The 17,025-nt window shown below is 34.5% G+C and overlaps 1 protein-coding gene across 7 annotated transcripts in view; it reads left to right on the top strand.

Moving 5' to 3' along the window:
- Positions 1–17,025, top strand: part of LOC145683479 (uncharacterized) — a 292,118-nt gene that overhangs the window by 249,940 nt on the left and 25,153 nt on the right. For 3 of the 7 annotated variants that reach the window (XM_081754810.1, XM_081754811.1, XM_081754808.1), the window contains 3 exons: positions 3,520–3,561; positions 5,477–5,530; positions 10,612–10,656. In XM_081754810.1, the coding sequence (XP_081610936.1) occupies positions 3,520–3,561; positions 5,477–5,530; positions 10,612–10,656 (141 nt within the window). The remainder of the gene's footprint in view (positions 1–3,519; positions 3,562–5,476; positions 5,531–10,611; positions 10,657–17,025) is intronic. The other 4 variants (XM_081754813.1, XM_081754809.1, XM_081754814.1 and 1 more) reach the window with 2 other exon arrangements.

The following is a 17,025-nucleotide window of genomic DNA, read 5'->3' as shown; positions in this document are numbered from 1 at the left end:
GTTTATTCTTCCATTTTCTTCCAACTCCATGTCCAAGCTTATGCCTTTTTCTTTATCTTCCACACTATCTTTGAAGTTCTCTAATTGTCTCCTAGTCCCTTTCCACAAGCCTAGACAGTCATCCACATACCTACAAAACATGATCAAGTTCTTACACCCTTCTTCTTTAACCTTTTTCTCCCATTTGTTCATAATTATTTCTGCCAGTACTGGGCTCAGCCTCGAGCCTATACTGATTCCTTTTCTTATTTTTACCACTTTCTCACCGATTATACAATAACTGTTTTCCCATATCATCTTCAAAGCCTTAACTACTTTCTCTTTTGTCCATCCTTTTATGCTTTTACTACCCATTTCTTCCTCTATGACACTTATTATTGCTTCTCTACTAAGGCTCGGGAACATAGCCTTAACTCAATTTTGCATAAATATTCCCCCCTTCTACAAAATCCACAAATAAATCACTGGTACTACTCTAAACATATGTGTTTAAAACATCAGCCTAATTAACGAAACACAACTGGAATATCGAGAGCTTATTAATTGAATTACAATATATATATATATATATATATATATATATATATATATATATATATATATATATATATATTTGAAATAAGTGAAAGTGTATTTCATAAGTGTGTTCACGTATGGAATTAAATATAATATGTGAAAATACTTATAAAAGAAAAGGTTTCCATGCTTATATTGTTTTGTTTACAGCTTTGTGAGTTATTTATTTACTGTCAATTGACTTCTGTTGTATATAGAGGAAACTTACGTTTAACCATACTTTTATATATGTTTATTTTCCCCACACAACTATGTATTTATAATAAAAATACTTGTTGTGATATCGGGAACTCATGTCTCTGGAAAGTATTATTTTTATGCAGAAATAATATAGAAATGAAATGTATGATTTTATCAGATCTTACACGAGAGATATATACTGCGAAATATGTCATTTCTTCTCATTTTTATAAATTTTCACAATAATCTAAAAACCAAGGGAGTATACAAAAGAGATTATAAATCAGCATATCAAAATTCGAAGGCTTCATTCAAAAGAGATAAGCTTTCTGACCAATTCCTTTCTTTCAAAAATCATCTATTAAGTTCTAGACTTCTTTCCTCAATGATGTACTTCCTGAAATATCAGTTTTGTATTTTAATATATCTTGGATGACAAGGGATAATACATAGTCTTGTAGCTTAGCGATTGCTGAATATTTTGTACTTTATTTTACATAGATTATATAATTAGTGTCTGAAAAACTTTAGATTCAGCAACCGATTTAGGCATCACAAAAAGATGCATTTTCGAAAACAATTATGGGTGTCAAAACAGACCTTATATTATTAGTTACTTTGAAGTTCACAGACTGTACGAGCTGAACTAGGTGTTCGTTTCACTCCTATGTTACTCAAACAATCATTTTGGGAGTTCACCAGACACGAGAATGACCCCTTTTGGAATAAATTTAACGCTGATTTATCCAGATCATAAACTATGAGAAACAGATTCACGTTGCATATTTGCGGTGATAATGATGTCTTTTTTCAGCTCTGTAATCTCTTACAAGCGGTTTAGCACATGGAATCTTTGAATAACAGTGGAACGTAAGTCGTGTCGGACTGTGATTTCCGGCACAAGGTATGGGAGAAGATACTTAAGTTCCTTCTTCACTTGCACTGCAGAAATACGACAGTGACAAATGCCATTTCGCTTTAGCATTCCGATGCATGACAATTTTTTCCTATAGAAATATATAAAAATATGTCTCTGAGACCCGCACTTGAAATCAATTTGAGAATTATATATTATATTTAAGGTCAACATCAGAGGTTATTGAAACAAAAAGCTAAAACGGAAGTTTTATTTATTCTCGGTATATAGAGGAGAGTGGACATAACGGGAAACCATTCTTGTTTTTATTTTACTACGGAAAATGTGTTGAAGAAAACCACATATTAATTGTTTTTGAAGCACACCAAAAACATATTGTTAACTAATTGAAATGATTGTGAAATAGTAAAAGAAGGTAGTTCCCAAACTCTTACATATTCCGTTTTAGCATACCTCGGTTGGACAAAACGGAATAGGATTTACAAAGTAGATTTTTTGTGTGAAACTAACTGAAAAGCATAATTAACTGACAGAAAACTACTGTGAAGCAAAATTTCCTCTTAAAAGAGCAATGTCTTCAGTAATCAGAGATGTAAAATAAGAGATCTTCATGTTATTATTTACGAAATGAGAAAGGAGACCTTTTATTTGGTCCTATAGCAGAACAAAAGTCGCATACAAAGGTGTCGTCATCTTCTTCGGCATTAGAACAGGCTTCGTGAGCCCATTCTTGGCATCCGTAACATTGTATCCAACCCTCACTAACTTTAGAGCCGACGTACAGTGCATTAAAAACATGCAGGTTTCTCCACCCTCCATCTCTTATCAGTCATTTTACTGGGCTAGGTCCTTTTACTTGAGGCATAGATAGAACAACCTTTGGAGAGGTGGAAAAGGGTAGCTTTGGTCGATAACAAGATAGTTCTAATCCTTTCCCCCCTGAGGATGTTGCAAGTTGGTCTGGCAGTAGTCTGTCTCCTGACAGGTTTGTTGTTTCCTTCTACTCCTACAATGTCCCTTGAAGAAGTTGAAGGTTGCTTTTGGTCTTTGCTCACAGCAGACTGGTGCCCAACGCCTGGAGGTTCTTGCCGCAGGTCTGCCGTAGAGTGGTTTGTAGTGACAAAGGTGCAAACAAGTGATTTGGGAAAACTTCAGGATTGTAAAGATTTATGCCGGTTTTGCTAAACCCTTTAACGGCAGTTTCTGGAACAGCTGCCCGTCAATACGCTGCTGTGAACAGTTTTCACCTTTGTAAATTGTAGCGCACTTACTTGAATGGTTGAACAGCCACTTTTGAACTTCTTTTCCTTAGTTCAATAATATTACTGTTTTAATGTACTACAATATAATTTTAAATTATAAAATAAAACCATTTGAAAAGGATAAGTATATATTGAGCACATTACACATTAAAGAAATACTGAAAGGTGCACCAATCAATATACATGTCACGAGTTGCTCCTATTTTAAATTCACGAAGTATAATTGCCATTAAGTAATTAGTCATTCCCTTTTAGGTGCCTCTGGTCGTGAGAGAAGAAAGGCTTCCGAAGTTAAAGTTATTGTTATGTATGTATAAAAAAATTTGAAGCACACTATTATATTCGATAGCAATTCATGTTTTAAAATATTGAGTTTAATTATAGAGTTCTCGTAAAATGCCTACTGCTTTCACTAAAAAAAATAACAATATGAACAAAGATCGACGTGGCACTCACTAAACACTCATAATACCAGTTAGAAGAGGAATCCATTTATTAAATTACAGCTAAAAATGCTAGCAGTATACACCGTAAGAAGGGATTTTACGACTTGCACAATAGTGTATCATTAGAATTTATTTAATATTTATGTCCTAATAATTTATTCATTTGTTTCGTTAATAGATAAAAAAGAAGATTTTGGCTGTTACGGTCCACCCCCAAATGGTAAGCATTTTGTCAAGCATTTCAACAAATGAGTAGCATAACATATATTTTGTAGAAACGTAAACGCTCTAATCATTAATATAAAGTATAAGCAACTAAATAGTCGTTCTTAAAGTTTGAGAAGAAGACTCAAAAAATTCAGCTGTATGTTTAATAGAAGAAATTAGATTAGTGTTCTTCAGTGCACTTTTGCGTATGATGACCGCATTTTGATATCCATCATGGTGAAATTAGCTCAGTTATCTGTGAAGAGAAAGAAATATATATTAAAACAAGCTGATTCCGGAATATAAAATAAGAAGTCAAGATTTATTCATCTCTATTTCCGTGTAATACAGGAATCTTTGGCGTTTGCATTAGTCATTGTGCAATATATGTTTAATGTGGCGAAGATAAAAAAGATAGCCGTCTTTCTTATCTCAAAAATTCTGGACGGGCCTTACTGACGGTGAAAGTATTCAGGTTCTTTATGCAGATATATATAAAATTTTGAATATTTCCAGAATAGATCAGAAAGCATTATAGATCAGAAAATTATACAGCTAGAAATCAAAACGAGTAAGATCTGCTAAACTAGATGAGTATTTTTGGGCCCTCGCTCAGATCCACTTACGAAATATTTTCCTATCCTAGGAATTTTTGAGTTAACCAGCATAGAGCGAGGAAAATGTCGATAACTAGAAGGTTTCGATCGATGAATTCAGAAGTTAATAGATTCTAGTTTTAAGGATTAAAAAATATCATTTACCAGTCAATGGGTGAAGTATCAACACTGTCCTACTATTCGTATACTTCATGTCCTATACAACAACATGAATTTTTTCCTACCAAGTGTTACCTATTTATAATGTTTTTCCACCACACCAAAAAGGATTTTTTTGGTTTTAATTAGAGAATGGAGATTTAATATGTACTCGCTTCTTATTAAACCAATAACGATACGTTTGTGTTAATTAACTACACGGGTACGGAACGTGGGATTTCACTGAACCGAGTTATAATTCTTTGAATATCGTAATCACTTCAATGGTTTTACTTGGGCCATATTGCGACAAAAAATTATAGGTGTGTCACATCTTGGTATACACCATTCTTGAGACGAATATTGTATTTTCACTAGGTAGAGGAACGGTGTTTAAGGACCCTCTAAATGGCTTTTGAAAGTGAAGATAATATCTTATTGCAGGTAGTTGACTTGAAAATACAATATAGTTCCTACCACCTTCAATCCAATCTGCAAAAAATTGTTCAAACATTTGCGAAAGATTAAATTTAGTACGTTAGCATTTCTTTTTTTTTCTAAACTGTTGAAATCGCTTTGTCATTAGGAATTCAACCCAGTAACCATGAAATAAAAAAAAAACAATTCTAAATTGGGCGTAGATGTAAAATTAATGGAAATGATAATTTAAAACATCTGATTCTATGGCAATATCTTGTGATTAAAAGTGATAAAATAACAACTTCTTCAAGTCAAGATTTATTAAAAGTTCAGCGAAAATTGGCAATAAATCATGCTGCAGACTACAATTTAAAGTTATCGAGCTAAATGTGACTGGCTTTTAGTATAGCATCGTTAATTAAGTTCTCCCATCAAATATATCTCAATTGTCGTAACCCATTTTAATCATGTCCCTCTTTCAGTAAGTAACAGAGCCTTTTCGCGTATTAATCAATTTTAACTGACTTTAAAACCCAGATGTACTCGCGCTCTTTTTTGTGGCCAGTACTCGCGCGGGGGTCTAATAGACCCCCAAATTCATATTAGTTTTTTAGAATGAAAAATTCTTTTTAATAATTAAAACAATGTAGTATAACTCTAGAGTATACATGTTTTTAAAAGTATTCGTAGTTTTTAAAAGAAATTAGATTTTTTCGACTCATTTTGAGACATTCTTTTATATTTTCTCATCAGGACTTCTGGCTAGCAACACAAAAGGTACTTTTTTGAGGTCTATGAACACCCCGCGTGAGTACTTAAGGATTTAAAAATGATAATTTCTATTAGTTCACACTACTTTATATTTGCTAATATTATTTGCATAACGACACTATGAAACCATTACAATCACTGAAATTTACGAAATGTTGTGTACATATGATATTGGATTCAATATAGCACATTTCCAAGATCACATTTTGATTACTTACTAAAATTTAAAAACTCATATCGTTTCTTCCTTAATTTGAAATTAAACATTTTGCGATTATGTTACTCTACCTTACAAATTGTCAATTCCATATTATCATCAGCGTAGTGTATTACTTCGAACGAATACATCTCAAGGTAATTTATAAATTTTGCTAAATGAGGTCAAATAACTATATTTAACATAAACATATAAATTAGTTTATTTAGGAAAATATGCTAGAATAAAACAAAATACTGACGGATTTCTTTTAGAAATAATATGTTTAAACCATTAGCAATATAGTTTAAAACTTGTAATGTAATATGTTGCAGATTCCAAATACAGTATGCAGGGATACTTTTATTAAACATGCATATTCAAGTGATATTCGCATAGCAGAATTTCTTGAGTAGTTTACTAAAATGTATATGCAACTATCTAAATTATGAAATAAGTAACACAATTATATGTCTATTACCTACGACGAGACCGATGAATAACTACTCCTAATAGAAATATTAATTTCGTCAGTAAGGACAAATAGTTTAGAGACATTTCATAGACACATGCTTAGGCAATTTATCTTGTTTAGTAATAGACTGGATACATCTTGACCGTGTAAGTTTCTATCCAACATCTAGTTATTGATCCTTCTTTTGTGCTATCCACACACTATACATATTGAGAGTTAGTGACGATCATAACACCTCCCAAAATTCTTAATTCTCGCCACGCAACTTCAAATATAAACATTCCCTCAGTGTTATAATATAGTTTGTAATTAATTATTGCAATAAGTTTAAATATTATCATCGCTTTAAGCTCAGAATTGATTGAAGTACGAGGAAATAATTTGTAAATTTCAACATCTCTGAGGGTAGCTTTACAATATTTAACTGTGTAGTAGACTAAAGAATAGTTCAAGTTACCGTATATCATTTTTTATTTATAAATTACGAAACTTTGTAAATGTTGTTCTCCTCGATGACTTTAACTGGAGTTATCTTACGTAAATGCTAAACATAATGGTTTTCTAAAACATTCTCACAATTGTATTGTGAGGCGTAGTTTTCATCAATATTAATTCTCTTATTGTAATACTCAGTTGACAGCGTAGCTAATTACGACCCAATATACTAAAGATTTTTTTCACATGTCCACTCTCTATAAAGAGTCTTTATTTATTTATTCAATAATATTATGAATGTTACGTGATAAAATTTCATCAGTATTGTATATGGGCCATGTTCTATGAAAATGTATTGGGAGTAAGTCAATAACCCTTTATCATGTTACGTAATAACGTATTCTAAAATCATCCTAATTCAATTTAGATTTATAGAATGATATATTTCCTTTGTAACTGCAGAAATATCTTGTTTGTTAATATGTCTCCTGTCCACAATGTGTCAATAAATTCGGAAATAATTAAACAGTACAGTGCGTTCCACAAATAACGCTAAGGCCCGTCTCCTGAATAAACCATGGCAGATAGAAACATGAAACCTTTCTTAACCTTCAGAGGATATAAAAGACAACATTATACTGATAAGAAGAATCTCTCATGATGGGGACTCAAGGGAGTTAGGGGGTTATCTCCAAAATTTTAAATAGCAACCCCATCACCTGGTTATCTCTCATCGTTTGAAAGATAATCAGATATAGAGACTAGTTCTGCGAACTGCGTGTCACTAGTATGTATCTAGCCAACATGGCGGCGATCCATAAAGAACGGTTTCACGCATAACACTGACAAGGGAATGGTCCCAACATGAGGAGTCCAACGAAATTCCCTATACCTAGGTAGATACTAACTTCAGGTTAGTGAATAACCTGGGAATAGTCATTCGATTCTCTTTTGCATACTTTACGAGGTTTTACAGGGTAATGCAAAACAAGAATCAAGTTCTGTAGATTTATGCTTAATTGTAATGCGTGTCATAATAGCTCTCAAATGAAAGAAACTACGATTGAAATATATCGAATGGAATTTTAAACGATACATATCCTATCAATGGTAGTGTGGATCGCAAACGAAGTGAGTTGAACAAAGAGCCATGCAACAGTACATGCTGGTAAGAAATACTGCTTTCTCACCACTTTCTGTTGTACATATATCATCGTCCACTTGAAAAAGGGTTTGATGAACATTGTGGAATCACAGTTTAGTTCTTTTGTTACATAGTGTTTCGCCACGCATACACTAACATCTCTTATAGTGCAAGGGAACAGTATTGACGGTAGACCACAGAATGAAATTTTATTATAAAGATTCTATAATGCAACTTTTCTGTACAATTTTCTAATATAATCTTGTGTCGAAACTATTTTTTAATTCTCTTAATAACAAGTTTGTACTGCTGGAGAAAGTAAACGTTAACTGGGTGCACAAATCGCGTAGTCTTGGGAGAAATAATTATGGTTGGAAGCATTTTCTTGTGTAACATCTGTTGTATTTGGGAGTCGTTAAAAATATCATGACTAGTCAGTCAGCTCCAAGAATCTAACAGCAGTAATGTGTCATCCGTAACATGAGGAATTAACATGCTCACATTATTAACATGCTCACAGTCATTATTGCACATGTTGTTTCATGAGTATTCCCGACTTGCTAGTTTTCTCAACTTGTATTGCTTGTAAAATACGCAAAACAGAATTGAATGACTATTCCCACGTTATTCAAGAAACTCCAATTAATATCTATACGAAACTTCATCCAACTCAGACTCGGATTACATAGTTGTCTTTTGTTGCATTCTGTTTTGTATCACCCTGTATATCAAGTAAAGTATGCAAAAGCATATGGAATGACAATTACCACGTTACTTAATGACCTCAAATTAGCGTCTGTACGAACTTTTGTCCAACTAAGATACATCAGTTTGGGGCCATTCCCTTGTATGGTCCATGTTCTGAAGAAACCAAGGCATATAGAAACATCAAACTTTTGTAACCCTCAACGACCATAAAAGGACATTATGCTGATAAGGATAATCTACCGTTAGGGAGGCCCATTATGAGATGCGATTTTCAGGTCAACAGTGCGCTACATTACAGCGCAGAGCAGTAGGTCTGAAGGCCGTTACACATGTGTTTCTACTGGTGCTTTTAATCCTCCTACATTGCACACATAATGTAGTCTCTTGAACAGAGAATTAACGTTGTGTTACTCTTTGGTGCTATGAATTGTTCGTTTGTACGCCATTTATTACTGAAATTCTTTACGACAGGCAGTGAGGCAAATGCATCAATCCCTCGGAACCCTAGTGTTGCTACGGAGGAGATACAGGTACAAGTGTTGACGAGCGAACTGTGCATCCTAATTAGTCTATAACAACGATGGCTCAAACGTGCGATGTGTTGCGCAAAACGACAGACACAATCTTCAAAAAAATATACTTTACCCTTTCAAACTACGCATTTTCCAGGAGATAAGTGAACATGATCCCAATATGCATATCGAGTTTTGTAAGCAGATTTGGGGAGAATTGGCGCGTGGGACTATTGTGTTGACAAACGTGTGTTTCAGCGATGAGAGTACGTTTTACTTGAATAGCACGTTTAACAGGCGTAACTGCCGATACTAGTGTGACAGAAATCATCATGTATTTCGTGAATTCAACACGCAACACCCATAGTCTGGGCGGTTATCTTTGGTAATTACATAATTGGGTCCCTCTTCATATTAACAGACGAGAAGTATCCGAGGATGCTGCAAGACTTGATTGTACTGTTGTTTGTGGAGGCAATGGAAGAAAATCCGCAAGAATTTTGGGAAATTCCGCATGTTTCTCTACACGTGATTACCTTTCAAACGAGGTACCACGTGATGCAGGTTGCTATTTAAAATTTTGGAGTAACCCCCCGTAACCATCTTAGACTCGCTCGTGGAGGATCTTCCTTATCAGCATAATGTTGTATTTTATGTCCCTACAAGGTTAGAAAAGGTTTCATATTTATATCTACCTTGGTTGTTTTAGGAAACGGGACATAGTACTACTCGTTTAACGCACTGTATATGCTATTTCACATTATTTTATTGCGATAACTTTAACGAACATGTGAAAGAAGTTGAGCTTGTCTAGCTGAAATAACATATTGTACATGTTTTTTTCTTTTACTTCCGAAACATTCAGTCTTCGGACCGTAATTATTCAAATATGTGCAATTATGTCCGATTGGAGAACTACATAATAATATCAAGAATCTAGAAACGTAAGAAACTAAAATCATTCTTTCTGGTCTACATAGTTTCATTGATAATTCATCTGGTAACCAGTTTAAATGTTGATTGTAATAGGATAAAATCCTATATTAGAATATAAGAGTTCGGTTCTATATCTAAAACAATTAAGTTCTTAATGAAAGAATTGCAGAATATCACAATTAGTCATATGATGCGCTAGTATCAAAATCCGCCACATCCATTTCTCTTAGTTCCGAGTAATCTTGCAAATCCTGCAGTGAAGCCCCATATACATGGTTACAAAGTCCCATATTTGAACTAGTTTTTTAGTATGATATATTAAGCTTTTAAACAAAATTCTGTGTACATGGAATCCCTTTAGAATAAATATATAACAGGCGATATATATATCACGATTTCGGTAAAAATTGGATTTGATGGCTTTTGATACTGACGCCTCATATCTACAAACAAACAAAAACTACGTTGAACTAATTACCCTAATCGAATATTTATGAGTATATAAGCTGAGAAATATAATACTGCAAAAGTTAGAAATATTTATCTATGTACTTGTTAGAGAACAAAAAAAGAATTGTGGATTTTTGCTAAAATTTGTGTGGGTGGTCGTAACTCACATTATGGAAATTGAAGTTTACAATGTATAGTCAGTTGTTTTAGTTTATTTATTTACTGGTTTTCTGTATTATATATTTTCCCTATCTTTTACAGCCTTAAATTATAGAAGAAATGCAGCTGCTTCTTCAAGGTCAAAAGGTATGTTAAATATTTGTTGATAAGAAGTATATATATGTAATACTACGCTGTTTACAAATGTTACAACTTTGAAATGTATTGAATGGACTGAATGGAACGTGGGACGTGGGACATTGTCGATTGTCGCAAAAATCGAGAATCCTTATGGAAGAGTTTATGCAGCGTCTTGCCATAATTGTCTTGTAGAGGTGTTAGCATACTGTTTGCGGTGATATTGGACTTCAGAGGTAGATACTCTACGAGCAAAGTATCGTATTTCTTCCCGAAAATTAGCCCTTTCCGGATGCGGGGTTTTTGGGTTATTTTTTTAGACTTTCAGTCAAGCAGCTACTGCATCGTCACTATTTATCCTAGGATCATGGTTCGTACCTCATTCTCTTCAGAATGGAGCTGGGTTCCAAATGATACCACTTTCATGCTCATACCAGATACCAGGAGCGGGAAAAATGATGTCAATGGGAAAATTTCGGAGGGAATTTTTTTCTCGCACTTTGGGCCTCTCTAGAGCGGCACTGTGTGAACGTAGCCATCTAAAAACTTCTGATAAATAGTACTTGGTATACTGAATATGTGTGCCGAACTTCAAGTTTCTATCTTGAATACCAAGGGCGTGAGAAATTTTATCAGGAATTCCCACCATGCCCCAAATTACCGTAAAACACCATGATCTCAGGTAAAAAAAATTCCTGAGACATCCCTAATTACCCTAGGGTCATGTTTCGCCCATCATTCTCTTCAGAATAGAACTGCCTTTCAGGCGCTATGACTCACGTGTCTCCATCATGTATCTAAGGCGGAAAAATCCCGGAAAATGGATTTTTTGGGTCTAAATATCTTTTTTCAACTTTTAGCCTCCCTGGACCCCCCTGTTTTAACGCAGATATATGAAAAAATCTGGTAAATACTACTCGGTGGGCTGAATGTTTATGCACAATTCCAATTTTCCAGGTGCAAAAGTAAGCCCGCCAAAATAATATACCGACAATGTCCCATATTCCCGTATACAGAGGGTAATTTTTAAACATTCCCTGAGATATCCCTAATTACCCTCGGGTCATGTTTCGCCCATCATTCTCTTCAGAGTAGAACTGCCTTTCAGGCGGTACCATTCACTTGTCCTCAACATGTATCTAAGGCGGGAAAATACCGTGAAAGTGAGTTTTTGGTAAAAATTTCCCTTTTTCAACGTTTAGCCTCTCTGTACCCCCTGTTTTAACGCAGACATCTGAAAAACAATCTGCTAAATACTACTCAGTGGACTGCATGTTTGTGCAAAATTTCAATCTTCTAGGTGCAAAAATAAGCCCGCAAAAAATAATACCGAAAATGTCCAAAATTCCCCTATACAGAAGTATCTTTTGATAAAAATTCCCTGACACTTCTCTAATTACTCTATGGCCATGTGTTGCACATCATTCTCTTCAGAATAGAACTGCCTTTCAGGCGGTACCATTCACTTGTCTCCATCATGCATCTAAGGCGGGAAAATCGCAAAGAAAGTGATTTTTTGGTAAAAGTACCCCTTTTTTCAACTTTTTGACCCTCTGGATCCCCCCTGTTTTAACGCAGAAATCTGAAAAACAATCTGGTAAATACTACTTGGTGGACTGCATGTTTGTGCAAAATTTCAATCTTCGACGTGCAAAAATAAGCCCGCCAAAAATACTTTACATAACCCCCCTCCCAAAAAAATATTACACGAGAATATATATTTTAGAATAACGACGTCATCACCTTTTATGTCTCGAAGCAGGAAGTTGTGAAACCATACGTAATGTCTTCTACAATGCCTCTGGACTTGAAAAAAAAACGGACGAAAAAGCTCAAATAGGAGAGTTATAACGCAATGCACCATGAAACACCCTGTATGGTACAAATTGTACCATCGGATTCCTTAAGGGTTAGGCAGTACTCTTTCTGAATCCTAGCTGCCAACATTTTTAGATGAGGATATCCCAAGTGATATTTCTACTTTGACTGCTCTTTGTCTCAGGTTCATGATTGTGAGGTCGGATTTTATCCTCAATCACTAATCAATCAATTTACTGAACAAACTTGACTTGGATAGTTCAAGTTGTTTCTTATTCTGACATTCTTTCCAGCATTTTTGGAAACATTGTTTAGAAAGATTGAGACGAGACATTACACTGGGGCCATTCTATCTAAAATCAACCAAAGTAAAAGCATTTTAAGATTTCGTGGTCTCAGATTTTGATACTTTTTTGTACATTGAAAGACATGTTTGAGAATAGTTATTTCCCAAAATAAAACTTTTCCAGCCCTCATATTTAATCCGTAATTAATTACGCAATCAGCTTCAATGTTACGAATTAAAAACGTCTGATTTTGTATTTTAGTGATAGTTTCGATAACCATAAAAGCTAAGAAGCTAAAAGTTTGCATTCGCATGTAATTTTACAAATAGATTTTAAACCTGCAATCAAAACTAATGAATTTTCTATAGGTGTAGAGTTATAGTAGCATATATGGTCCAAAGTTTAGTCTCCGGAATGACAATGTGGTGAAAGTTGTAGAATTTTAGCACAATGTTAAGAAATACCCATATTTTGTGTGAACCAAATTTAGTTTTGCGTATTTGAACCTAAGACCCCCCCAAAAAATCTGAATGTGACTTTTGCCTCTTAAGGAGCTCCTGAAATAATGACATGTTCTATTTGATACTGTATTTTACTGTACTGTACTATGTGCTATTTTATTTTTTCTATTCCACAGTAGGCTACAATCGTGGACACCCGAAGCTGGGAAGTCCTCCGCTGACTCATAAAAATATATATGTAATATAGCAAACAACGTATATTAAATACCAGACTAATATAGTAACAATGGAATGGTTCTTCCTAGAAAATTTTCTTTGGGCGCCCCTGCCTACAATTATATCAAAAAATAACAGTTGCCTTATCTACTAACCATCAGTATTGTACAATATATCAGTGTTTACTGAAATTCTCGAATAACTCGTTAATTTTGTTAACAGTCTCATGTGACACACTATATGGTCTTTCATTTGCTGTGATAGCAATGCAATATGTTGCGTCAATAAGAATGTGATCGGGTGGCACCCATACGACAACGTTGGTTCCAGGCCAGTGAAAAGTGTAAGCAGGTCTTGCAGCACACACGTAGCCAGGATTTCGTGAAGGGGGGAATCCGCGACATGAAATACTGTGGTCATCACACCAGGGGCTAGATCATTCTAAACTATTTTACTGTAACATATATTGGTTCGTTTAGGCAGGATTTCATAACGAAGGGGGGGGGGGTGCGAGACATGAAATTTTGAAGGCCCATGAGATCGATCAATGTAAACTACTTTACTATGAACAAAATATTGGTTAGTTAGGACAATAAAATGAGGATATGTTGGTAAGTATTTTATTAACAAACTATGAAGTAATCTCGGGTAAAATAATAAAAAACGAATTGAAAAACATTTTACAAAAATTACATCCTTCCTCTCTTTATTCAAATATAACAATTTTCCTATCATTATGACCTCAACTATTATAAAAAGTACATACTCAATAATGTGTTGTAACATATTTTACAATATCTGCGTTCCTTTCTCTGTTGAATCAACTGTTAACAACTTTTTTCAACATAATTTTTTATTTTTATTATTCCGTCAACTACAGTCCGTTCCAAATGACAGGTTAAGAGAGCAGTAGAAAATTGTTTCTGAAAGAACATGTTTGATACTGCAAGGATGAGATGACGAAAAATTATGATAAAAAATGTCCACGCTGTTACACAGCGGCAGTAGTAGGGACCCCGTTATACTGCGCCGAGTCAGCAAAAATTTTTGTGACGTCATAGGTCAAGGGTCAATGACCTTGGCCCGGGGTATATGACCTAGGGGTACTTAGGACCACCCCTCTAAATTTTGGCAGGGATACCTTGGCCCACCCTAAATTTTGGCAGGGGTACATAGGACCACCCCCTTTAAATTTTGGAAATTGCCAAATCTAAAAATTTGGTATGGTAGCCTAGGACCATAGTATGTACCTCTATTAGTATTGGGGGACCTATGTCGATCCCTTTCATGGATAAAAGATTGCCAAAAATTCAAATTTCGAGAGTGTTTGACCTAATTTATCCCCTTTGTTGAGGTGTTATTATCGTATATAGTTATATGGATGTATACAGGGGTCCATTTCCTTTCATAAGATATGGGTATATTTGTGCACCCCTTTTAAAATTTGGGAGGGGTACCTTGGACCACCCCTTAAATTTTGGAAATTGCCCAATTTAAACATTTGGTATTATAGTACTGGACCCTAACATGTATTATGATAAATTTGGGTGGTCCACCTCGTTCCCTTTTAGGGGTACAAAATTGCCAAAATATAAACGTAAGCAATACGTTGTACCACGTGTTTGGTCTTTTGGCCCAATTTATCCTCTTGGATGAGGTCCTATTACCTTATATGGTTATATGGTTATGTATAGGGTCTATTCTCTATCACAAGACAGGTACATTTGTGCACCCCTTTTTGACCATTTTACGCATTTGGTATAATAGTATAGGACCCTAATATATATTACTATAAATTTCGGTGGTCCACCTCGTTTCCTTTCATGGGTACAAAATTGCCAAATTTTAGTACAACCACGTGTTTGGTTTTGGCCCAATTTATCCCCTTGGATGAGGTCCTATTACCTTATATGGTTATATGATCATGTATAGCGTTCCATTCCCTATCATAAAACATAGGTTCATTGATGCATGCCTTTAAATTTTTGGGAGGAGTATCCTGGCCAACCCCTTAAATTTTTAGAAATTTTCCAATTTAAGCATTCGCTATCATAATACATGACCTCGACATGTATCATGATAAATTTGGGTGGTCCACCTTGTTCGCTTTCATGGGTAAAAAATTGCCAAAATATAATTATAAGCAATATGTTGTACCACGTGTTTGGATTTTGGCCCAATTTATTCCCTTTGACGCGGTCTTATTACCGTATTTGGTTATATAGTCATATATATAGGTTCATTTCCTATCATAAGACGTGGGTACATTGATGCACCCTTTGAAAATTGGAAGGAGGTACCTTAGCTCATCCACTGTTGTAGAAATTGTTTAATATAAGCATTTGGTATCATAGTACAGGTCTTCAATATGTATCACTATAAATTTGGATGGTCCACATCGTTCCTTTTCATGGGTAAAGAACTACCAAAAATCAAATTTCGGAGGTTATTGACACCTTTGATAAGTATTTAGCACGATATATGGGTATGTACAGAGGTTTATTCCCCTTATATGTTTATGTTCCCTTTTAAATTTGGGAAATATCAAATAACAAAATTCGGTAAATGTTTTTCTAGGACCCATTGTAGATGTTCGTTTTCCTCTTATGGCCAAATATTCAAAATTTAAAGGTTATTGAACTATTATTTTGATACGGCTTTATTATTGAATAACCACAGGATTTATTACTTTTTCATAAGACACAGGTATATTTGTATACCAATCTTAAATTTTGGGAGGGGTACATTTCTTATTGTCATATCAATAATTGGTAATTGTTCTTAAAATTGGATAGTATTTCATTCATTGGGAAAATCATTGTCAAATATTAGTACGATCACGTGATCAGTTATTGTCCTATGATGGGATTAGGAATCCTGGACATTGGAACATTTAAACTTTGTAGGATAATTTGAGAATTGTCAAATGAAATTGCGTCATTGGTTTTGATTATTACAGTCTATGGACCAAATATAAATGTAAGCAATACGATGTACCACGTGATTGAACTTGATGAGGTAGTGTACAGGGATTCATTTTCTCTGCTGTGGTACTTCTTAAGTTTGAGTACACACTTGTAGAAAACAGTTGGTTCTACTCAGGTAAATAATTGACGGACATTATTGAGCTTATTGAACATGTAATGATATGATTAATTCTAAGACTTACGTATATCAAGAGAAGTATTCTTTAAATTTGGGAATTGTGATAAACAGAACTTTAACATAAGGCGGGAAATTTGAAACAATACATTGAACTTTAGTCGCAGCTCATAGTCTAAGACCATTTGTGGTGATTGATTTGCCCTTGAGCTTTAGAAATCTGATAGCTAACCTTATTGAATCTTATGACTCATAGTCTTCAGGGAATACATGCTACAACACTGAAATTTAGTCACAAGGTGATGTAATCTGACACCGGCAAAGTTATTGTTGATGCAATTTGATTGGTTGATCGCTATCTTTCGTGCAATCAGATTGGCTGATCAGTGTCTTTCGTGCAATCTGATTGGTTGATGATTTTCAAATCTTTGCTGGATTTTGTTTTGTTTTGTTTAACATTTAAAAAGTTTTTGAAATTTTTGTTTGAAAATTTT

The sequence above is a fragment of the Thermobia domestica genome, chromosome 4 (assembly GCF_964235325.1).
Source record: "Thermobia domestica chromosome 4, izTheDome1.hap1.1, whole genome shotgun sequence".
NCBI classification, from domain to species: Eukaryota; Metazoa; Arthropoda; class Insecta; order Zygentoma; family Lepismatidae; genus Thermobia; species Thermobia domestica.
Note: the sequence above shows the minus strand (reverse complement) of the source record. Positions and strands in the feature narration are given on the sequence as shown.